The 25332-nt window shown below is 44.9% G+C and overlaps 1 protein-coding gene across 1 annotated transcript in view; it reads left to right on the forward strand.

The window, feature by feature from the left end:
- Window positions 1-5386: 5386 nt before the first annotated feature.
- The window catches only part of LOC132782138 (MICAL-like protein 2), a 42541-nt gene continuing 22595 nt past the window's right edge, over window positions 5387-25332 (forward strand). Inside the window, exons 1-4 of the mRNA XM_067460585.1 lie at window positions 5387-7323; window positions 17529-17577; window positions 21554-21695; window positions 24068-24246. Of these exons, the coding sequence (XP_067316686.1) occupies window positions 7181-7323; window positions 17529-17577; window positions 21554-21695; window positions 24068-24246 (513 nt within the window). The 5' untranslated portion in view covers window positions 5387-7180. The remainder of the gene's footprint in view (window positions 7324-17528; window positions 17578-21553; window positions 21696-24067; window positions 24247-25332) is intronic.

The raw sequence follows: 25332 nt of genomic DNA on the forward strand, positions 1-25332 counted from the left end.
CTTGTCTTAGTTTCGGCCTTCCTTTGTACCTCAAATTGCAGGAGCACGTGGTCACTTGCCCCTAAGGATCCTACCACTTCGACCGCATCGATCAGGTCCTCCGCATTTGTTAAGATGAGATCAAGAGTAGTCAATCCCCTTGTTGCTTCTTCTACCTTCTGGACCATGAAATTGTCTGCAAGGCAAGCGAGGAATTTGTTGGACCTTGTACTCTTGGCCGAGTTTGTTTTCCAGCAAATATCGGGATAGTTGAAATCGCCCATGACTACTACATCTCTTCTCTGTGCCTGTTTGGTCAACTGTTGGCAGAAGACTTCATCAAGTTCTTCCTCCTGGCTTGGGGGTCTGTAGTAGACGCCTACAACGACATCTTTTTGAGTCCCAGTTCCCTTGATTCTTATCCAGATGATTTCAAGCTGGTTTCCCAGATTGCTGTCTTGAATCTCTTCTGTAGCATAAGAGTTTTTGACATATAAGGCTACTCCGCCTCCTCTCCCCTTTGTTCGGTTTCTGTGAAAGAGGTTATACCCCTCGATATCTACATTCCAGCGATAGGAGTCATCCCACCAGGTTTCAGTGATCCCTATGATATCATATTTGTGGTGTTGTGCTAGAAGTTGGAGTTCGTCTTGTTTATTTCCCATGCTCTGTGCATTAGTGTAAAGACATGTGAGCCCCTGAGATCTTCCCCTGAGCTGTTTAATTGGGATTATTGTGCTTTGGGTACTTGGTCCTTGTTGTGTTTGTGCAGCCCTCCGTTTAGCCTTCTGGCGATTCCCAGATATTGTGGGTAAAGTAGTGTTCGCAAGGCTGTTGTCCCCCTCCCCCGGTGGACCTAGTTTAAAGTGCGTCTAATGAGGTTTGCGAGTCTGTGAGCATTGTGTAATGCCATTTAATGGTTGCCATATATGTATTCTGAAATCCACTCTGAGTCCCTTTGGGGAGTTAGAGCAGAATATAAATAAATATATTATTTTATTATTAATTATTCAATTTTCAGATAAGATTAATTCTATTTTAAGGAGAAAAATCATTGTAAGATCAAATTCTATACTGGTAAATAAATAAAGATTTGAATTTGACGATTGTAATGTTTATGGCCTTTAGGTTTGAAATTGTATATTGCATTGGTTTTACCACTGTGAACTACTGTTTGAGTCTCTTTAAGAGAAAAATAAGTATGTAAATAAATACAATAATAACAACATGTCAGGAATGACCTGAGAAACTGCAAGTCGCTTCTGGTGTGAGAAAACTGGCTGTCTGCAAGGATGTTGCCCAGGGGACGCAGAGATGTTTTGATGTTTTACCATCCTTGTGGGAGGTTTCCCTCATGTCCCTGCACGGGGAGCTGGAGCTAACAGAGTGAGCTCATCTGCGCTCTCCCTGGATTCACACCTCCGGCCTCTCAGACTTTAAGAGAAAAATAAGTATGTAAATAAAAACAATAATAACAACATGCAGGCAGGTTTTTTAATGTCAGGAATGACCTGAGAAACTGCAAGTCGCTTCTGGTGTGAGAGAATTGGCTGTCTGCAAGGACGTTGCCCAGAGGACGCAGAGATGTTTTGATGTTTTACCATCCTTGTGGGAGGTTTCTCTCATGTCCCTGCATGGGGAGCTGGAGCTAACAGAGGGAGCTCATCTGTGCTTCCCTGGATTCAAACCTCCGGCCTCTCAGACTTTAAGAGAAAAATAAGTATGTAAATAAAAACAATAATAACAACACGCAGGCAGATTTTTATGTCAGGAATGACCTGAGAAACTGCAAGTCGCTTCTGGTGTGAGAAAATTGGCTGTCTGCAAGGACGTTGCCCAGGGGACGCACAGATGTTTTGATGTTTTACCATCCTTGTGGGAGGTTTCTCTCATGTCCCTGCATGGGGAGCTGGAGCTAACAGAGGGAGCTCATCTGCGCTCTCCCGGGATTCACACCTCCGGCCTCTTGGACTTTAAGAGAAAAATAAGTATGTAAATAAAAACAATAATAACAGCATGCAGGCAGTTTTTTAATGTCAGGAATGACCTGAAACTGCAAGTTGCTTCTGGTGTGAGAGAATTGGCTGTCTGCAAGGACGTTGCCCAGGGGACGCACAGATGTTTTGATGTTTTACCATCCTTGTGGGAGGTTTCTCTCATGTCCCCGCATGGGGAGCTGGAGCTAACAGAGGGAGCTCATCTGCACTCTCCCTGGATTCGAACCTCCGGCCTCTCAGTCTTCAGACCAGCACAGGGGTTTAGCACTTGGGGCTTCTATGCAGGTGGTTAAAAACACAAAACACATAACCTACTTAAGCATCAGTTTAAAAGAACATATACAATGAGTACACATTACAACAACCAGGACATAATTTAAAATTCATAATTTAATCTGACTTTGAAATAGCATGAAAGACCGGAAGGGCCTGGTCTTTAATGATATTTGAAAGCCAAGTGGCATATTCAATTTTGTAAGAGGGCAAAGGTAAACCATTCTGAATTGTTTTTTACTTCCAAAATGAAACAAGAGACCGCTGGAAACTGAGACTTCCAGGTCAGAAGACACCGAACCATCCACCCACTGCGAAAGAACCGATGACAGATATGAGCAGCCCTGCATCTCATGTTGCAACTGGACACAAACCAAAAGGACGTTTGGGGTTGATCTTCCCAGAGATGAAAGAAAAACCCAAAACTGCAGAACGTGTGGAATGATAACATGCCTGGGTCCCATCTTCTTCCACATCTTCTGTCCTACTGGACTTTTTAAGGCAGCACTGGGAGGATGAGGGAGGAGGTTGCCAGGTATAAGGAGAACATATATCCTTCTTCTCCTCCAATGAGTAGGTGGCTTTCATTTTCTTGAATGTACACTCATAACAACAGCCCTGAAGGTAGGTCTATTTGAGAAACAGAGCTAGTGGAGGTTCCTTCTTTGGAGATTTTTAAGCAGAGACTGGATGGCCATCTGCTGAGGGTGCTTTGAATGTGATTTTCCTGCTTCTTGGCAGAATGGAGTCGGACTGGATGGCCCACCAGGTCTCTTCCAACTCTAGAATTCTATGATCCAAGCATGCTTCACAGATGCCCATCCAACCCCTGTTTAAAGGCTTCCAAAGAGGGTTGGACTGGGTGGCCCATGAGGTCTCTTCCAACTCTTATGATTCTATGAATTGTACCAGAGAGCTTTCATAGCCTTGGGTGCATCTACTTCCCAGAATTATTGCAGTTTGACATCACTAAAATTGCCATGGCTCGATGCTATGGAATCCTAGGAGTTGTAATTTTACAAGGTGTTTAGCCTTATTCTGCCAAATCCGGGGAGAGGCGGATGAGCTCCCTCTACCAGCTCCAGCTCCTCATGCGGGGACATGAGAGAAGTCTCCCAGAAGGATGATAAAAACATCAAATCATCTGGGCGTCCCCTGGGCAACGTCCTTGCAGACAGCCAATTCTCTCACACCAGAAGCGACTTGCAGTCTCTCAAGTCGCTCCTGACGCGACCAAAAAAAAAAGTTCAAGTGGTGTTGAGCTGCATTCATTCTAGTGGCTCCCAACCTTTTTTCGACCAGGGAGCTCTTGATCAGGGACCACTCTCCAACTATAGTACCAAAAGGGTAACAAATCAGTTTTTGGTCAACTTTACCTAATCAAGGTGGCCAAATGAAACATTCACACTTGCCTCCAACAGACTAGAGTTCTTTCTCCCACCCTGGACATTCCAGAGATATATAAACCCCACTACTTTCCATGAGGATGCCTGCCACAGATGTGGGCGAAACATCAGGAGAGAATGCTTCTGGAACATGGCCATACAGCCCAGAAAACTCACAGCAACCCAGTGATTCTGGCCGTGAAAGCCTTCGACAACTCATTTTCACTTTAGTTTGGCCCCACCAGCCCTCATGACTCAATGGAATAGAATCAGGAGAATTTGAGTTTGGTGAGGCCCCAGCATTCCTTGACTAAAAGCCATGCAAAATGACAACTCCTAGCATGGGTTAGGTTTTATTTATCATGTCAGGAGCAAATTAAACAGTTACATTGCATTTTTTAACAAAGAAAGAAACAAAACATAACGCTTGCAAGCTTGGTAGTTGATTAAATGTCCTTTGACCAGTATCTGGCCACTTGGAGTGCCTCTGGTGTTGCTGCAAGAAGGTCCTCCATTGTGCAAGTGGCAGGGCTCAGGCTGCATTGTAATAGGTGATCTGTGGTTTGCTCTTCTCCACACTCACATGTCGTGGACTCCACTTTGTGGCCTCATTTCTTAAGGTTTCCCCGGCATCTTGTGGTGCCAGAGCGCAGTCTGTTCAGTTGCCCAGTCTTCTGTGTGTCCAGGAGGGAGTCTCTCATTTGGTATCAGCCATGGTTCCGGGTTTTAGCCTGCCACTTTTGGACTTTTGCTTGCTGAGGTGTTCCTGCAAGTATTTCTGTAGATCTTAGGAAGCTATTTCTTGATTTAAGGCGTTAAATCAAGAAATATCTGGGCAACATATTCTTAGACGGCTGATTCTCTCACTCCAGAAGCGACCAGAAGCAACTTGCAACATGCAAACAAGCAAGCAAAACAACCAACGGACCTTTTCAGGACCAACCATGGGTTAGGTAAAGGTAAAGGTTTTCCTCTGACATTAAGTCCAGCCGTGTCCGACTCTGGGGTTGGTGTTAATCTCCATTTCTAAGCCAAAGAACCAGTGTTGTCCGTAGACACCTCCAAGGTCATGTGGCCAGCATGACTTCATGGAGCACTGTTAGCATGGGTTATTGTTGGTTTTTTGGGCTGTATGGCCATGCTTCAGAAGCATTCTCTCTTGACGTTTCACCTGTATCTATGGCAGGCATCCTCAGAGGTTGTGAGGATATCTGCCATAGATGCAGGCAAAACGTCAGGAGAGAATGCTTCTAGAACATGGTCATATAGCCTGAAAAACCTACAACAACCCAGTGATTCCAGCCATGAAAGCTTCGACAGTACAACCCCTAGCATTCCATAGCAAGGCAGTCCAAGTGGTATCGAGCAGCATTAATTCTGCAGTGCAGATGCACCCAGGGAAAGTCCAGAAGAGGCCTTTAAACAGGGGTTGGATGGGCATCTGTGAAGCATGCTTGGATCATAGAATCAAAGAGTTGGAAGAGACCTCATGGGCCATCCAGTCCAACCCCCTGCCAAGGAGCAGGAATATTGCAAAGCCTCCTTTGTCCTTCTCTTCCCTTCTGGATGGTTGGCCGTGAAGTCCAGCCTGGCTTGGACTGGGTCAAGCAGAGAGACGTGAGAGAGAGGTCTGCTCAGGCTTCCCTATTTCCCTCGGAGGCGGAGTCCAAGGGCCGGCCCTCCCCTCCCGGCTCCATTGGCTCTGGCTCTGGCTTCCCTCCGCCTGAAAGTTTCTCCCGCCCGCCTCCTCCACCGCCGCCTCCTCCCTCTTTTCCACGGATCCGGCAGTTGGAGTTTTCCTTGGACTTCCCAAAGGAAGAAACTCCGAAGTTGGAGAGCGCCAAGGCGAAGGCTCGGCTCCCGTTCTTCTCGGGGACTCTTTTTGGAGAGGGCGTGCGCCTTTACGCGCGGAGCGGCTCCCGCTTTTACGCACCGACCTTCTCCAACTTTGAACCCCGTTTCTTCCTCGCCTTGCACTCCGCATCGCCCGGATGTCCTGCTGGGGGGCAGATGTCCCCCTCCCCCTCCAAATCCCCTCTTGACCTCCGACCTACACCTTTGAAACAGGGAGAAATGTGGACTCTTCCGTGGTCGCCTCCTCTGCGTCGCCATTTGGGCATGGATTGAGTTTCGCCTTCTTTCTCCCTTGATGTCCAAGAAGGGAAAAAGCTGGAGGACTCAGGAGAGAGTTTGGGAACAGCCAAGACAACATACTTTGGCTTTCTAGTAGTCAATACTAGGCTTCTAGGAAGGCTTTGGGAGATCACCAACTTCTTCACAGTCACTCCATACCTGGAGACCAGAAGTTTAGGCATTGCCTGCTCTAAAGATCTCTCCAGCATTCTCCATCAACTTCACTAACCTCAAGCTGGAGGACTCAAGAGAGAGTTTGGAAACGGCTTCGTAGTCAATACTAGACTTCTAGGAAGGCTTTGGGAGATCACCAACTTCTTCACAGTTACTCCATTCCTTCAGCTTCGCCAACCTCAAGCTGGAGGACTCAAGAGAGAGTTTGGAAACAGCTTCGTAGTCAATACTAGACTTCTAGGAAGGCTTTGGGAGATCACTAACTTCTTCACTGTCACTCCATTCCTTGAGACCGGAAGTTTAGGCTTTGTCTCCACTAAAGATCTCTCTAGCATTCTCCATCAACTTCACCAACCTCAAGCTGGAGGACTCAGGAGAGAGTTTGGAAACAGTAAAGACAACATACTTTGGCTTCGTAGTCAATACTAGACTTCTAGGAAGGCTTTGGAAGATTGTCACTCCATTCCAGGAGACCAGAAGTTTAGGCATTGTCTCCTCTAAAGATCTCTCCAGCATTCTCCATCAACTTGAGGACTCTCCAGAGGACTCAGGAGAGAGTTTGGAAACTGCTTTGTAATCAATGCTAGATTTCTAGGAAGGCTTTGGGAGATCACCAACTTCTTCACTGTCACTCCATTCCTGGAGACCAGAAGTTTAGACATTGTCTCCTCTAAAGATCACTGTAGCATTCTCCATCAACTTCACCAACCTCAAGCTGGAAGACTCAGGAGAGAGTTTGGGAACAGCCAAGACAACATACTTTGGCTTTCTAGTAGTTAATACTAGACTTCTAGGAAGGCTTTAGGAGATCAACAACTTCTTCACTGTCACTCCATTCCAGGAGACCAGAAGTTTAGGCATTGTCTCCTCTAAAGATCTCTCCATCAACTTCATCAACCTCACTCCTCTTTCAGTAGCCCAAAGACTGGGAAAAGCCGGAGGATACAGGAGAGAGTTTGGAAACAGTAAAGACAACATACTTTGACTTTGTAGTCAATATTAGACTTCTTGGGAGGCTTTGGGAGATCATCAGCTTCTTCACTGTCACTCTATTCCAGGAGGCTAGAAGTTTAGACATTGTCTCTTCTAAAGTTCTCTCCAGCAGTCTCAATCAACTTCACCAACCTCACTCCTCTTTCAGGGGCTATTTTCCGTTCTGTTTCATTTCCCATAAACATCCTTCCACAGTTGACTTCCTATTTTTGACCCAACTCTGCTCATTGGTCAAGCCAAGCCAAGATGGCAGCCATCCAAGCCCTCCAGCAGTGGTGCAAGCAGCAGTGCCAAGGGTACAAGGATGTCAACATCACCAACATGACCACCTCTTTCCGAGATGGCTTGGCCTTCTGTGCCATTCTGCACCGCCACAGGCCGGACCTAATGTGAGTACCAAGCAGAATGGGAACGTTGGTGAGAATGGGATCTCCTTAGGGTCTCTTTGACCATTAAGGGATTTACTGGGCAATGTACTTTTACTTTTACTCACTTACTTTCATTTACTTTTTTTACAACCTTGCATCTGTATGCTTGTCCACTATGTCCTGCCTTGTGTACCGAGGAAGAATTGTTGGAGGCTACAGACAATGCCGTTGCTGTTGCCCGTTTTTTGGTCAAAAGATATTTAGCTGCCTGCACGCCTTCTATTTTTATCAGTTTTATACTAATTTATGCAATGCTTTCAATATGAAAATAACAACTTTTTTTTGTGTTAGGAGTGACTTGAGAAACTGCAAGTCACTTCTGGTGTGAGAGAATTAACCATCTGCAAGGATGTTGCCCAGGAGACACACAGATGTTTTTGATGCTTTACCATCCTTGTGGGAGGCTTCTCTCACATCCCTACATGGGGAGCTGGAGCTGATAGAGGGAGCTCATCCGCGCTCTCCTAGGATTCGAACCTCTGACCTGTCGGTCTTCAGTCCTGCCAGCACAAGGGTTTAACCCATTGCGCCACTGGGGGCTCCACTTTTACTTATTTATCTAGGCAATCCTTCATTGTCTCAGTATGATGGCCTTCCAAGTGTAGTGTCTTGGTGATGGGTACATAGGTGACTGTGGAACCCTATTCTTGTCCTGCATGTTCTTCCACAGTGAGGGTGGAAGGTGGTCCTGATCAGGGTTGGCTTGGTATGTCTTCCTCTTGGCCCATTTCTCCCTTTCACCCTCCATTAGTGTTCTCCTAATTCCGCAGCACTGCTGGTCACAGCTGACCTTCAGTTAGAGTGCTCAAGGGCCAGGGCTTCTCAGTTCTTGGTGTCTATGCCACAGTTTTTAAGGTTAGTTTTAAGCCCATTTTTCAATCTCTTTTCCTGTCCACCAATATTCTGTTTTCCATTCTTGAGTTGGGAGTATAGTAACTGCTTTGGGAGATGGTGATCGGGCATTCAGACAACGTGGCCAATCCAGCAGAGTTGTTGATGTAGGAGCATCACTTCAATACTGGTGGTCTTTGCTTCTTCCAGCACACTGACGTTTGTCTGCCTGTCTTCCCAAGAAATTTGCAGAATTTTTCAGAGGCATTGCTGAAGGAATCGTTCCAGGAGTTGAGTCTGACATCTGTAGACAGTCCATGTTTCGCACACATATAGCAGGGTCAGGAGGACAAAAGCTTTACAAACAAACATCTTGGTCTCCCTACAAATGTTCCAATGCTGAAACACTCTCTGCTTCATTTGGGAAAATGCTGCACTTGCAGAGCTCAGGCGGTGTTGTATTTCAGTGTCAATGTTGACTTTGGTGGAGAGATGGCTGCCAAGGGAGTGGAAATGGACAATGTACAATATGTTCGTTGTTGCCTTTAGAAGTCCTATATGATTTAGGTTAGATACAGGATCACATTCTCTGGTATAATCTACTCCAGATGCATAGGACTTCTGGCGGCAATTTACAACAGTTAACCAAAAACAAGTTGTCAATTATTAACTAGAAGATTTTTTTCATTAGCTGCCCCAAAATTATGGAATGACCTGCCGGAAAAGCTCCAACAATTAGATACTCTGCCTTTAAAACAGGATTAAACCCCAATCTCTTCCGGCAGGCCTAACCAGATAGTTTTTGAATAATGACTTTTAAAATTATGGATTGTTTTGCGTGCGTATGCTTTTCAAACTGGTATTATGCCCCTTGCACTAATCAATGTCAAAGTCCTCATTGTAAAACTCATTGGTTGATTGAGGGCCAGTTACTTTTTTCTCAACCTGGCCTACCTCAGAGGACTGTTGTGCAGAAAGCAACCTCTCAATGTAACAAAAACAGAAGTGTGTGTGTATGATTTATCACTTTGCAGCCTCTCTCAATCTGTTGTCCTTCATAAGTGCTGCACAAGAACGCCCACTATCCCCAACCAGCATGGTTTGTGGTTGAGGATAATGGGAACTGTTGTGTAACCGACCTGGATTGTGCCAAGATAGTGTGTGGTTTAGAAATGGGCGTGAAACAGGATCCACTTTTATGTGACCTGCTGATGCCCTTTCATGGGTACCTTCCATGTCCAATGCAAAGCAACTGTGGAGACTTGGCAAGAAGGTTTTGTTTTGTTTTGCTTTGCTTTTTTGCGCTCTTTGGAGAAGTCCTTCGCCCGGAATTCTCTCCCAGGGTGCTGGTATTTCTTTCTTTGAGGCTCCAGGCAGAACTTTTTGTCTCCACTGTGCTTTTAAATTTCTTCTTGGCAACTTTATGGTATTGTCGATTGTTTATCTAATAATTCATCTCGCATTTGTGGTTTCATGGATTTCAATCATTACATACAAGAGGAGGCAGATTTGTTCTCTGCTGCCCCAGAGGGCAAGAACAGGCCTAATGGTTTTAAGTTAAGGGAAGATGCATTTCGACTGAACAATAGTTAGAACTCCTTGACAGTGAGAACAGTTTGGCAATGGAACCAATGGCTTATGGAGTTGGTGGGACCTCCTTCTCCGAATGGCTTCAAAAAGAGGCTGGACAGCTCCCTGCTGAGGATGCTCTACCTCAGCGTTTCTCAACCTGGGGGTCGGGACTCCTGGGGGGGGGGGGAGGTCGCGAGGTGGTGTCAGAGGGGTCGCCAAAGACCCATCAGAAAGGTGGGTCTGTCAATCACTGTCAATTCATCCCAAATCCCTCCAGTACATTCTGTTGGTCATGGGGGTTCTGTGTTGTAAGTTTGGACCAATTCTATCGTTGGTGGGGTTCAAGGGATTCTTTGATTGTAGGTGAACTATAAATCTCAGCAACTACAACTCCCAAATACAAAGCTTTAAATTTCCCAAACTCCAATAGTGTTCACTTTTGGAGATATTGAGTATTCGTGCGAAGTTTGGTCCAGATCAATCATTGTTTGAGTCCACAGTGCTCTCTGGATGTAGGTGAACTACAACTTCAAAACTCAAGGTCAATGCCCCCCAAACCCTTCCAATATTTTCTGTTTGGCATGGGAGTACTGTGTGCCAAGTTTGGTTCAGTTCCATTCCTGGTGAAGTTCAGAATGCTCTTTGATTGTAGGTGAACTATAAATCCCACCAACTACAACTCCGAAATGACAAAATCAATCCCCTCACCCCACTCCACCAGTATTCAAATGTGGGCGTATCGGGTATTTGTGCCAAATTTGATCCACTGAATTAAAGTACATCTTACATATCAGTTACTTACATGGTGATTCCTAGCAGTAACAAAATTGCAGTTATGAAGTAGCAACAAAAAATAATTTCATGGTTGGGGGTCAGCACAACATATAGAACTGTATTAAGGGGTCGCAGCATCAGAAAGGTTGAGAACCACTGCTCTACCTGATGGTCCTGGATGAAGTGAGGTGCTGGGAGTGGACTGGGTGGGAGTCCACTCCCAGCACTATAATTCTCTGATTTTGTTGTAAGGAGGCATACAGATATATGGTGTAACATTAGAAACTGTTTATCATTTCCACTACCTTGGCAGTCACCTCTCCACAAAAGTCAACACTGACACTGAGATACAACACCGCCTGAGCTCTGCAAGTGCAGCATTTTTCCAAATGAAGTAGAGAGTGTTTGAGGATCGGGACATCCGTACAGATACCAAGGTGCTTCTTTATAAAGCTAATGTCCTCCCAACCTTGCTATATGCCTGCAAAACGTGGTCTATCTACATACGTCACATGCAACTCCTGGAACGATTCCATCACTGTTGCCTCTGAAAAATCCAGCAAATCTCCTGGGAAGACATGCGGACAAATGTCAGCATGTTGGAAGAAGCAAAGACCACTAGCATTGAAGCAATAGTCCTCCATCATCAACTCCTCTGGACCGACCACATTGTCCGAATTCCCGACCACCGTCTCCCAAAGCAGTTGCTCTACTCCGAACTCAAGAATGGAAAACGGAATGTTGGTGGACAGGAAAAGAGATTTAAAGATGGGCTCAAAGCCAACCTTAAAAACTGTGGCATAGACACCGAGAACTGGGGAGCCCTGGCCCTTGAACCAACTAGGACATTAAGATCATCTGGGGAAGCCCTGCTCTCGGTCCCGCCTGCATCACAGGCGCGCCTGGCGGGGACGAGAGACAGGGCCTTCTCAGTGGTGGTCCCTCAGCTATGGAATGCCCTTTCTACAGATATCAGATCGTCCCCCCCCCCCCCCCCCCCGTTGGCATTTCGGAGGAAAGTGAAGACCTGGCTGTTTGAACAAGCATTCGATTAACCAGTGTAATTGAATATAGGAATACGGAATAATGGATGATGAGATTGGATTCTGATTTTACTGATGAGACGCTAATAATTGTTATGTTGATGTTTAATCATTGATGATGCTACTGTTTTTAACTGTCCCATATTCATTTTGTGATATTTTTGCATTGAATTTTGCTGTTGTTAACCGCTTTGAATCGCCTGAGGGCTGAGAAAAGCGGTATATAAATGAAGCAAATAATAAATAAATAAATAAATAAATAAATAAATAAATTGAACGCTCTAGCTGGAGGTCAGCTGTGACCAGCAGTGCTGTAGAATTTGAAGAGGCACGAATGGAGGGTGAAAGAGAGAAACGTGCCAAGAGGAAGGCCCGTCAAGCCCACCCTGACCGAGACCACCTTCCACCTGGAAACCGATGCCCTCACTGCAGGAGAACATGCAGGTCTCTTATCTTTGTGATGTTTTCCTGATGTTTGGGTGCAATCTCTTTTCCGTTGCTCCATTGTGTCCTAGTCTCCAAAGTAGCACAAAACACGCTTTGTCCTTTCAACATTATGGTGGCATACTGAACTTTCATGTTCAGTATTAGTATGCCTCTGTATAGCAGAGTTTGGGGAAAAATTGTTTCCAATGTATAAGAGCTACTCTTGTTTAGACTAAACTGTTTCACTGATATGATGTATGGGCCTCCCTTCAGGAAAGAGGCAAATCCCTGCTTATAGAAAGTTAGCATTCCAAGGAGTCCTTTTTCCTTGACACTGACTTGTCCCAGGCTCTAGCTGCAAGGATTAGTCAGGAAGTTTGAGCCCTTTGACTCTTGATGAGACTTGAAATGCAACATCCCCAGCAAAGTTCCCTGTCAGCACTCGGACAAAGGCACAATGCGGAAGGGAAGAGTGAGGCAGGGCTGGAAGAAAGCCTCACTGTTTGCTCAGGGCTCCTTGGCTGTTGATCCTTCCCACTCCTCCCTGCTACTTGCTTCATTGGAAATCGGTCACATGAAAGGAAGTGACAAGAGGGCATTATGTCATGGTGGAGGAAGCGACAACTATTCAGCGCAGGCAGCTTTGTGGCGGCAACAGGTCTCACGTCACATTAGTGAAATCTGGTGCATGGAGAGGGCAATGAGGGAGTTCTTTGTTTCTGTCTTCATTCTGGAAATATTGTGTGTATATGACTTTGAAAGAAAGAGATGAGTAGACACATTGTAAGCCATCTGGGGTTGGGAAATCCTTTTTCTGGTTTTCAGACACTACGTTAAGACACACTTCTTTTGCTTTTGCAACTTTCAGGAGTATTTTGTGGTGCGTTCCTGACTGGTGGAGCTTGGACTTGAAACGCAACAGCCTCAGCAAAGTTTCTTGTCAGTTTTCATCCTTTCTTGCAGCTCTACAATTCCATAAACAAATTACATTCAGTCATGTTGGTTTAGTTCCTGGCCATAAAAGGTTTAAGCCACATCGGAATGTAGTCTGGGGTGCTTCTCTGAAACTGAATTTAGACCTCGTCGAAAGAGGTTACCTATTGCTTGATAGATAGATCTATTATTATTATTATTATTATCATCATCATCATCATCATCATCTTTATTTATACCCCACTAACATCTCCCGAAGGACTCGGTGTGGCTTACAAAAGGCCAAGGCCCTCAATAAAACAACAGCATAACAAATACAACAATAAAACTCATAAAGCAAAACAATAAACATTAAAGCAATAACAATAAACATTAGAACAATAACACCACAACGCTTTTAAAACTAAAGGCCGGGCCAAATGTAATGAATAAAATTTAAAAGTGCTGGACATGACAGGTGAAATGTATAGGTTTTTAGAGGTAGGTGCGGTGTACAGACAATCTTAAATCTCTAATAAAGTGCGTTTGGGACATGATGCTAGGAGTTTCCTATCCTGGAAAGGCACACTGGAACAGCCAGGTCTTCAGGCTCTTCCTAAAGACTGCCAATGTTGGGGCTTGTCTGATGTCCTTGGGGAGAGAGTTCCAGAGTCGGGGGGCTACCACAGAGAAGGCCCTGTCGCTTGTCCCCACCAAACGCGCTTGTGACGCAGGTGGGATCGTGAGCAGGGCCTCTCCAGATGATCGGAGAGATCGTGTGGGTTCTTATACAGAGATGTGGTCACACAGGTAGGTGGGTCCCAAACTGTTTAGGGGTTTGTAGGTAAGCACCTGCACCTTGAATTGGGACCGGAAAATAGTCGTTTTGGGACCAGGCTTTTGGACAACAGGCACGACAGCACTTTGGATGTTGAACTGGAGAGGAAGTGGCTATTTGGTTTGATAATAATGTTATAAATTGTTTTTAACTTACTGTTTTTATTGTTAAATTGCTGTTATATTTGTTATATCTGGGTTGTTGTAGGTTTTTTCGGGCCATAAGGCCATGGTCTAGAGGCATTCTTTCCTGACGTTTCGCCTGCATCTATGAACAAAATCTGGCTACCAGTATTAAAAAACTCTAAAATTACAACAGCACAGCAACAGAGAGGAAACAAACAAGGACATGTAATCACCTCTCAACAAAAGTTTGCTCTAGGCACTGTCAGGCCATTATTTGCTAATCAAGGTGGTCAGTTGAAACATTCACACCTAGCTCCAGCAGACAAGAGTCCTTTGTCCCACCCTGGTCATTCCACAGATATATAAACCCTTTTTCCTAGTTCCAACAGACCTCACTACCTCTGAGGATGCTTGCCATAGATGCAGGTGAAACGTCAGGAGAGAATGCCTCTAGAGTATGGCCATATAGCCCGAAAAAATCTACAACAACCCAGTGATTCCAGCCATGAAAGCCTTCGACAATACTTTGTTATATCTGTTTGTACTGTGAGGAATTGAATCTTTGCCAGTGTAAGCCACTCCGAGTCCCCCCTTGGAGGTTGAGAAGGGCAGGGTAGAAATGTTGGAAACAAAATAAATAAATTGCATGTCAAGCAAGTCACATTCTCTCTGCCTCAGCAGAATGCAAATTCTGCCAAGGAAACCCTGTGACCTTAGGATTGCCATAAATCAGAAATGGCTTGAAAGCACAAACAGCAATAGTTCTGGCTACTTCTGGATTGAAACACAGAGACTGAAGTAGTGTATCTAGAAGTGATGGTGTGACCCATGGGAAGGGACCTTTGGAAAACCAGAAATAGAAAAATTCCATCTTGTGTGTGCAGGGGAGAGAGCATCACGTGTCTGAAGTTGCCGGTGTTGAAGGCCAGCCAGTCATAAAGGTGCCAACTTTGAAGACGAAGTAATGAAAGAGAAAGGGAGAGCACAGCTTCCAAATTACTTTCAAGATGATTCCCTTTAAGCTGAAGGTGCTGATAATGTTCCTTTCGAGTCCAGAGCAAAGGTCGGGCTCGTTTTGGCTCCTCTGTGGCTGTAGAAGTGTGTCTCCTTCTTGCTCAACATCTTGGGAGAAAACATGTCCTGGGGAACTTGCAGCATCTTGCTCATGCCTTGCTGAGTCACAAACACTTCCCTCAAACCTCAATGGAAAAAATGCCCCTGAGCTCATCTGGTCCAGTTTGTTCTGGTATAGAGTTGACATTTCTCAACTCGCATTCTATTACAGAGCTTGGTACATGTTGTTTCCAGCTTATGGCAATCCTAAGGAGAACCTATCACAGGTTTTTGGGGGCAAGGTTTCTTCTGAAGAGGATTGCCTGAGGCTGAGAGAGTGTGACTTTCCCAAGGGCTCTAGCTCCCACATATTTCACAGGATAGAACCAGGACACATGTGGCAGAGAGTGTGGTCAAAATGGCAAAAGTTGTTAATGAAGGATACCCAGAAGGGAAACTACACTATAATGCTGTGCTCGCAGAGCTCAGGCAGCGTTGTATTTCGGTGTCGATGTTGACTTTGGTGGAGAGGTGGCTGCCAAAGTTCAACATTTTCTAATGTCCTCCCAACCCTGCTATATGCCTGTGAGACGTGGACTGTCTACAGACGTCACATGCAACTCCTGAACGATTCCATCAGCGCTGCCTCCGGAAAATCCTGCAAATCTCTTGGGAAGAGAGGCGGACAAACATCAGCGTGCTGGGAGAAGCAAAGACCACCAGCATTGAAGCGATGGTCCTCCGTCATCAAATCCACTGGACCGGCTACGTTGTCTGGATGCCCAACCACTGTCTCCCGAAACAGTTGCTCTACTCTGAACTCAAGAACGGAAAACAGAATGTTGGTGGACAGGAAAAGAAATTTAAAGATGGGCTCAAAGCCAACCTTAAAAACTCTGGCATAGACACTGAGAACTGGGAAGCCCTGGCCCTCGACCGCTCCAGCTGGAGGTCAGCTGTGACCAGCAGTGCTGCAGAATTTGAAGAGGCATGAATGGAGGGCGAAAGGGAGAAGCGTGCCAAGAGGAAGGCGCGTCAAGCCAACCCCAACCGAGACCACCTTCCACCTGGAAACCAATGCCCTCCCTGCGGAAGAAGATGCAGAGCAAGAATAGGGCTCCACAGCCACATACGGACCCACAAGAAGACTGGAAGACAATCATCCTCGGAAAACGAGGGATCGCCAAAGTAAGTAAGTACACTATAGAATTAATGTGGCTTGACACCACTTTCATTGCTATAGGCTCAATACTATGAAATCCTGGGAGTTATAGTTTTACAAGACCATTGGCCTTCTCTACCAAAGAGTGCCAAATGACAACTCCCAGGATTCCCTTGCACTTCTTGGCTCAATGCGTTGGAGTCATGGGAGCTGTAGTGTGGTGACTACAGCTCCTATGAATCTTTCAGACTAAACCTAGTCAAACTATAACTCCCAGGATTCCAGGGCATTGAGATATAGCAGTTGAAGTGGTGTCAAAGTGCATTAATTCTGCAGTGCAGATGCACCCAGGGAAGCTCTAGGCCAACCTTCATAATGCCATGACCCCTTAATACAGTTCCTCCTGTTGTGGTGACTTCCAACCATAAAGTTATTTTTTGTAGCTACTTCATAACTAATTTTGCTACTGTTATGAATCATAATGTCAATATATGATATGTAGGATGTATTTTCTTTCACTGGACCAAATTTGGCACAAATAACCAATACACCCACATTTGAATACTGGTGGGTTTGGGAGGATTGATTTGATCATTTGGGAGTTGTAGTTACTGGGATTTATAGTTCATCTACAATCAGGGAGCATTCTGAACTACACCAATGATGGAATTGAACCAAACTTGGCACATAGAACTCCCATGACCAACAGAAAATACTGGAAGGGTTTGGTGGACGTTGACATTGAGTTTTGGAGTTGTAGTTCACTTACATCCAGAGAGCACTGTGGACTCAAACAATGGTGGATATGGACCAAAATTGGCATGGATACTCAATATGCTCAAATGTGAACACTGGTGGAGTCTTGGGGAAACAGACCTTGACATTTGGGAGTTGTAGTTGTTGGGATTTATAGTTCACCTACAATCAAGGAGCATTCTGAACTACACCAAGAATGGAATAGAATCAAATTTGGCACACAGAACTCACATTACAACAGAAAACGCTGGAAGGGTTTGGTGGGCGCTAACCTGGAGTTTGGGAGTTGTAGTTCACCTACATCCAGAGAGTACTGTGAACTCGAACAATGGTGGATCTGGACCAAAATTGGCATGGATACTCAATATGTCCAAATGTGAACACTGGTGGAGTTTAGGGAAAATAGACCTTGATATTTTGTTGTAGTTTCTGGGATTTGTAGTTCACCTACAATCAAAGAGCATTCAGAACTCCACCAACTATAGAAATGGGCTAAGCTCCCCTCACAGAACTCTCATGAAAAACAGAAAATACTGTGTTTTCTGGTGGTCTTTGGTGATCCCTGACACCCCCTTTACGACCTCCCAGATTGAGAGCCACTACTCTAGATAATGTGCAACACTGCTTAATTGTTTAGCAAAACCTATTTTTCTTTCTCTTCTCTTCCATTCCAGAAATTTTAGCTCTCTCCGCAAAGAAAATGTCTACGAAAACAACGAACTGGTAAGTCATTTTTTCCCTTTCTCCTGTCTACTTCCTGCTCTGATGTCACCAGCCTCAGCCTTTCTCCAAACACACTTTGGTCCTGGATAGATTAGATCAGAACTAACAGACCGTAAATACAAACAGTGAGCGGCTGCAAAGACAACCGACTTAATCCTTTTAAAATATAATTATGCATGATAGGCTATACTGACAGGGCTTTTCTTGCCTTCTCCATTGGCTGTGCCCATTTCACAGATGGAATGACTATTTTGTATCATTTGGTAAACACCGGACCTCCAACCAAATCAAATATTCCATCTTGCTGAAATGGCTATTGATTAAAATGAAGTGTTGGGTCAAGATTGGTTCCCTTCTTGAGATGTGATTATGAAAGGGTGTGCTTTGTGTTCTGTGCAAAAAAATTACCCTTTTGCTCTCTGGAAAAACCTGCTTGACAAGATTGTCGAGCCAGACGGCAGCTACATTGTGGAATTAATGCAGATTGACACCAAATTAACTGCCTTGGCATAATGATATGCAATCCTTCTAGCTTAACGAAGCTCCAGCTATGTTTGGCAGAAAGGCACAAAACTATTTAAAACTACAACTCCCAGGATGTTATCATTTGCCCTGTTCATTCATATAACAACCCTGTGAGGTAGGCAGGGAAGAACGTAATCTATGCAGAGGAGATCCTTGGATTGAACTACCGGTATTTGCAGTGGGATTTGGGACTATTATAATATATAGACCTCATTGCATTCCTGGATTTCCCAACTCAGCTTGCATGCTGCAAGTTGCTTCTGGTCACTTCTGGAGTGAGAGAATCAAACGTTGTCCAGGGGACTCCCAGATGTGTAGTAATCACAACCAGACACAGTGAAGACATCTGCCTTTGCGCTTTGCTACTCTGCTGCTGAGTACACAATGTGGAACACATCTCACCATGTTAAAACAGTGGATGTGGCTCTTAATGAGACATGCCACATTATCACAAGGTGTCTACGCCCAACACCACTGGAGAAATTATACTGGTTAGCCGGTATTGTACCACCTGACATCCGCCGGGAAGTAGCAGCCAGCAATGAAAGGACCAAGGCAGTGACATTTCCGGCCCATCCTCTGTTTGGATATCAGCCAGCAAGCAAAGGCCTCAAATCAAGAAAAAGCTTCCTAAGATCTACAGAGATACTCGCAGGAACACCTCAGCAAGCAAGAGTCCAAAAGTGGCCGGCTACCTGCACAACAATTGTGGCGCAGCTGGCTGAGTGCCAGTTGCATTAAGATCACTCTGACCAAAAAGGTCATGAGTTCGAAGCCAGCCCGGGTTGGAGTGGGTTTCCAACCAATTGTGTAGCCTGTTGTCGACCTTTGCAACCCAAAAGACAGTTGTATCTGCCAAGTAGGAAAATTAGGTACCACCTTGTGTGGGGAGGCTAAATTAACTAATTTATGAAGCCATAAAAAAAAAGACTCCAGCAAAGCACTCCAGCAAAAGCATGCGGGGAATGCGGAAGTACTTCATCAGTGTTGCAGATGGACAATGAAAGCGACAGCTCCCCTGGCGGCCAGAAAAAGTTAAATAGCCTCTGTGTATGTCTATACACGTTGTATGTCAAATTGGCGTTGAATGTTTGCCATATATGTGTACACTGTAATCCACCCTGAGCCCCCTGTGGGGTGAGAAGGGCAGAATATAAATACTGGAAATAAATAAATAAATAAATAAATAAAATCAAGAAAAAGCTTCCTAAGACCTACAGAGATACTTGCAGGAACACCTCAGCAAGCGAGAGTCCAAAAGTGGCAGGCTAAAACCCAGCACCTCAATCCATGGCTGATACCAAATGAGAGACTCCCTCCTGGGCACACAGAAGACTGGGCAACTCGGAAGGCCCTGAATAGACTGAGCCCTGGCATCACAAGAAGCAGAGCCAACCTTAATAAATGGGGCCACAAAGTGGAGTCCACGACATGCGAGTGTGGAGGAGAGCAAACCACAGACCACTAAAAACAATGCAACCTGAGCCCTGCCACATACACAATGGGGGACCTTCTCCCAGTAACGCCAGAGACACTCCAAGTGGCCAGCTACTGGTCAAAGGACATTTAATAGAATGTCACCTTTTTAAACTTTGTGTTTTCTCAAATATATCACAGTTGTACCCTTGGTTCGCTCCTGATACAATAAACAAACTAACAAACAAACAAATAACTTGCTTTCCTTTTGTTTTGGAAACTGTGCACCCTTCCACACTGCCATATAACCCAGAATATCAAGGCAGGAAATGCCACAATATCTGCTTTGAACTGGGTTATCTGAGTCCACACTGCCATATATTCCAGTTCAAAGCAGAACATGTGGGATTTTATTCAGCTGTGTGAAAAGTTGCACTGTTTACTTTCTTCCTGTTGACCGGATTTTGCAGGCATTTGACTCTCTGGGAAGAAGGGCTCTGTTTTGCGGAGGAGGGGGAGAGAATGGGCTGCAGATGTTTCCGAAAGGGAAAGGCATTCGGACCACCCATCAGCTCTGTCCTGACTCCAGAAACCCAGTCATGGGGATACACACAGAGAGGAATGTCCCAGCTTTCCATTGTAAAAAAAAGATGGGTTGCAGGTTGTCTTTGCTGAAGAATGTAATGGCATTATGTGAGTCTGCACCAGGCATTTGCAAGCTTTCTAACTTGGGGGCCCGGATGCTAGCGCTCCCTGCTAGGAAGACTGGCTGCCCAGTGATGGATGGATGGAAGGAAGGAAGAAAGGAAGGAAGGGAAAGAGGAAAGAAAGAGAGATGGAAGGAATCACAAAAGGGAGGAAGGGAAGGATGGAAAGAGGGAAAGAGGGAGGAAAGAGGGAAGGAAGGAAAGACAAAAGTAAAGGAAGGAAGGATGAAAGGGTGGAAGGGAAAGATGGAAGGAAGGGAAGGAGGAAGGAAAGAGAGAAGGAGGAAAGTATGAAAGGGAGGAAGGGATGATGAAAAGAGGGAAGGAGGGAAGAAAGAGGGAAGGAAGGAAAAACAAAAAAGTAGGAAGGAAGGATGAAAAGGAGGTAGGGAAGGATGGAAGAAAGGAAAGGAGGAAGGAAAAAGGGAGGAAGGGAAGGATGGAAAGGGGGAAGGATGGAGGAAAAGGGAAGGAAGAAAAGACAAAAGGGGAGGAAGGATGAAAGGAAGGGAAGGAGGGATGGAAGGAAGGGAGGGAAGGGGGAAGGAAAGAGAGAAGGAAGAAAGGATGAAAGACAGAGAAGGATAGAAAGAGGGAAGGAGGGAAGAAAGAGAAGGAAAGAAAGACAAAAGGGAAGGAGAAAGAGGGAGAGAGGAAGGAAAGGGAAGGAAGGAAAGACAAAAGGGAAGGAAGGAGAAAGAGGGAGAGAAGGAAGGAAGGAAGGACAAAAGGGTGGAAGGGAATGAAGGAGGGAGGGAGAAAGGAAATTAAGGGAGACAGGAAAGAAGGAAAGAGAGGAAGAAAGGAAGGACAAAAGGGTGGAAAGGAAGGGGAAAGAGGGAGGGAAGGAGGAAGGAAAGAGAGAAGGAAGGAAGGGTAGGATAGTGAGAGAGAGGGGGGTCTGAGAAAAGAGCCCAAGGGGCCACATCTAGCCCATGGGCCAGGGTTTGCCCATACTTGGTCTATACTGACCATATAATGGGAGTTTCAATCTGCAGTATATGGCAGTGTAGATGGGGCCACACACTGGCTTTGCCAGGATGTGTTCTTTGCTTGTGAACTTTAGCTAGTTTGACCATAAAACTCTGGTTTTGATGTAACATAAACCTATCCTCTTCCTAGTGACTTTAACCACAAGAAGAGGAATGTTTTGCCTTTGGTCTTTATTAAGCCAAGATCCCTGGCTTATTGTAATATGCGGAGCAGAACCATTGTAACAAACCACAGTTTGCAAAAGCCACAACTTTGAAGTACCATGCCAGCCACCTTACTGGCTCCTTTTGGCCCCAAAAAACCTGATGTTATCTCTTCTCCTTTGAATCCTACAGGCTTTTAAAGTAGCAGAGACGGAGCTGGGAATCCCAGCTTTACTGGATGCCGAAGACATGGTGGCCCTGAAAGTGCCGGATCGGCTGAGCATCCTTACTTACGTCTCTCAATATTATAACTATTTCCATGGAAGGTCCCCTAGTGAGTACATGATACTACTACTGCTACTAGAATAAAAGAATCAAAGAATCATAGAATCAAAGAGTTGGAAGAGACCTCATGGACCATCCAGTCCAACCCTCTGCCAAGAAGCAGGAATATTGCATTCAAATCACTACTACTACTACTACTACTAATAATAATAATGGTGGCAATTGAATTTGTTTTAATATTTCCATATTGTTGGTTTTTAAATTGTATCTTTTTAAGGTTGTGGGTTGCTTAGGGTCTCAGTTCCTGAAAGAATAACAGGATACACATGTTATTATTATTATTATTATTATTATTATTATTATATGTGTGTGTGTGTGTGTGTGTGTGTATATATATATATATATATATATATATATTGTTTAAATTGTTGTTATTATATCCCTTGTGGGCTTAGCAGTGGCACAGTTGGTTAAACCACTGAGCTGTGGAAATAGTTGACTGAAAGATTGCTGGTTCGAATTCTGGGAGCAGGGTGATCTCCCACTGTTAGCCCCAGCTTCTGCCAACCTAGCAGTTTGAAAACATGCAAGTGTGAGTAGATCAATAGGTACTACTTCTGTGGGAAGGTAACGGAACTCCATGCAGTCATGCCGGCCACATGACCTTGGAGGTGTCTATGGACAATGCTGGCTCTTTGGCTTAGAAATGGAGATTAACACCACAGTCCCAGAGTTGGACACGATTAGCCTTAATGTCAGGGGAAAGCTTTACCTTTACCAATTATTATATCTTTTAAAGTTGTGAGTTGCTTAGGATCTCAGTTCCTGAGAGAATAGCAGGATACAATAATAACAACAATGATACTTCTGCCATGAATGAACTTTGCCAAGTTCTCCTTCTGTACCGATGTAACCATTGACAGAAGTTCACCAGAAGATGAAATGGTAAACATCCTGCAAAGTTTGGATTGCTTGTTGAGCATTTGTAGGAGTTTTGGTATGCAACCTTCTATGTTGCTGCCCTCTTTTTTGAAATGCTCCCTCCAAAGCGCAGAAAAGATCCAGTCTTGCGAAACTCTCTTTTTTGCTCCTTGCCCTTTGCATTCTTTGCCCCGTCTCTTGAAAGCTCACTCCAGAGGCATCCAAACAAAGGCATTTCCTTGAAATCTTTGGGTCTTTTTTCTCCCATTCCCAAGGAAACCATTTCATTTAGAGAGAGAGAAAGAGAGAGAGAGAGAAAGCTGCTGTAGCCAAAGACAAGAGCAAAACCCTCCGTGCAATGGGAATTGTGGCATGTGCTGGTCTTTATCCAGAACCACAGCCAGCAAAGAATGTACTTTTGTCAAGGGTGACCTCTCGGCTCTGGGATTTCTGATTGCAATATGTCACTATAAATGTCACTTTTCATCCATTCTGGATGCGGAAATGGTTATAAAATCTCCTGCGAATGTTCCAGCTGCCACTTGGTTTGGGTTTTGGCCTCAAGGTTTGTGAAACAGAATCCCCCTCCTTCCAAGAACTCAATGAGATGTGGCATATAGTGGTCCAAACTGGGTTTTTTAAGAAAGAGAACTGTGTAGGATAGTGGTTAGATTGCCAAGACTCGGCAAGAGGAAGCCTTAATTCCAAACCCATTTGGACAGAATGTGAATGGCTTAGCCCAGGCATCCTCAAACTGCGGCCTTTCAACTGTTTGGGACTCCAACTCCCAAAATTCCTGACAATTGTACAAGCTCGTTAGGGATTCTGGGAGTTGGAGGCCCAAACTGCTGGAGGGCTGCATAGAATCATAGAGTTGGAAGAGACCTCGTGGGCCATCTAGTCCACCCCCCCCTGCCAAGAAGCAGGAAAATCACATTCAAAACACCCCCCAACAGATGGCCACCCATCCTCTAAAAGCCTCCATAGAAGGAGTCTCTACCACACTCCAGGGCAGAGAGTTCCACTGCTGAACAGCTGTGATAGTCAGAAAGTTCTTTCTAATGTTCAGGTGGAATCTCATTTCCTGTAGTTTGACCTCATGGGTCATCCAGTATAACCCCGTTCTGCCAAGAAGCAGGAGAATCACATTCAAAGCACTCCCGACAGATGGTCAGGACAATCATGTTCAAAGCACCCTCAACAGATGGCCATCCAGCCTCTAAAAGCCTCCATAGAAGCAGTCTCCACCACACTCTAGGGCAGAGAGTTCCTCTGCTGAACAGCTCTCACAGTCAGAAAGTTCCTCCCAATGTTCAGGTGGAATCTCCTTTCCTCTAATTTGAAGCCATTGTTTCATTGCATCCAAGGCTCCAGAGCAGCAGAAAACAAGCTTGCTCCCTCCTCCCTATGACTCCCCCTCATATATTTATACATGGCTATCATGTCTCCTCTCAATCTTCTCTTCTGCAAGCTAACTTGTACGCATTTCTTCCTCCGCAGTTGGAGGGATGGCGGGGGTCAAGCGCTCTCCTTCCAATGCCAGTGAGGAACCTGCAGGGAAAAAAGTTATTTCTGAGCCGGAGAAGCCTGCGCCTGCCAAGCCGTCCCCAGTTTACATGCCGCCTGAGCCCAAGACCAACCCAGCCTTGAAGGGGAAGGAAAACGCTCCCGTGGAAGCAGTATGGATTGATCTTTTCTGTTTATTTGGGGCTTGGGCTCTCCAGAAGGACATTAAATGTGGAAATAGGGATCTATTGATACCTATTAGACATGATATCTGCAATCTGTCTTTGAGTAAACCCTTGTAAGACCAGAATGTCTGCTGATGTGTTGCTTTAGGTTTAATTCTTCCCAAGCACAGTTTTTCAGTCTTTGGAACTCCAAATGCTTAAGCGGATGAGGGGGGAAATGAAAAGGCCTGAAGCTGTTCAGGATTGTGGGAGTTGAAGTCCAAACCACCTGGAGGGATGAAGTTTGCCCATGCCTGATCTACACTAAAAGCTTTACATTCTCTGCCTGATGTTTATAGTCTCTCAATATTTCACACCCATTAAATGAAAGAGAACCACTCTGAACTTTAAAGGATCCTCCTAAGGCAGTGATTCTCAACCTTCCTAATGCCGAGACCCCTTAATACATTTCCTCATGTTGTGGTGACCCCCAACTATAACATTATTTTTGTTGCTACTTCATAACTGTAATTTTGCTACTATTAGGAATCGTAATGTAAATATCTGATATGCAGAAGGTATTTTCACTGGACCAAATTTGGCACAAATACCCGATACGTCCAAATTTGAATATTGGTGGGGTTGGGAGGGATTGATTTTGTCATTTCGGAGTTGTAGTTGCTGGGATTTATAGTTCACCTACAATCAAAGAGCATTCTGAACTCCACCAATGATGGAATTGAACCAAAATTTGTACACAAAACTCCCATGACCAACAGAAAATACTGGAAGGGATTGGCCAGCATTGACCTTGAGTTTTGGAGTTGTAGCTCACTTACACCCAGAGAGCACTGTGGACTCAAACAATGATGGATCTTGACACAAATACTTAATATGCCCACAAACCGGTGGAGTTTGTGGAAAATAGACTTTGATTTTGTCATTTGGGAGTTGTACTTGCTGGGATTTATAGTTCACCTACAATCAAAGAGCATTCTGAACTCCACCAACGATGGAATTGAACCAAACTTGGCACACAGAAATCCCATGACCAACAGAAAATACTGGAAGGGATTGGTCAGCATTGACCTTGAG

Source organism: Anolis sagrei, chromosome X, assembly GCF_037176765.1.
Source record: "Anolis sagrei isolate rAnoSag1 chromosome X, rAnoSag1.mat, whole genome shotgun sequence".
Taxonomy (NCBI): domain Eukaryota; kingdom Metazoa; phylum Chordata; class Lepidosauria; order Squamata; family Dactyloidae; genus Anolis; species Anolis sagrei.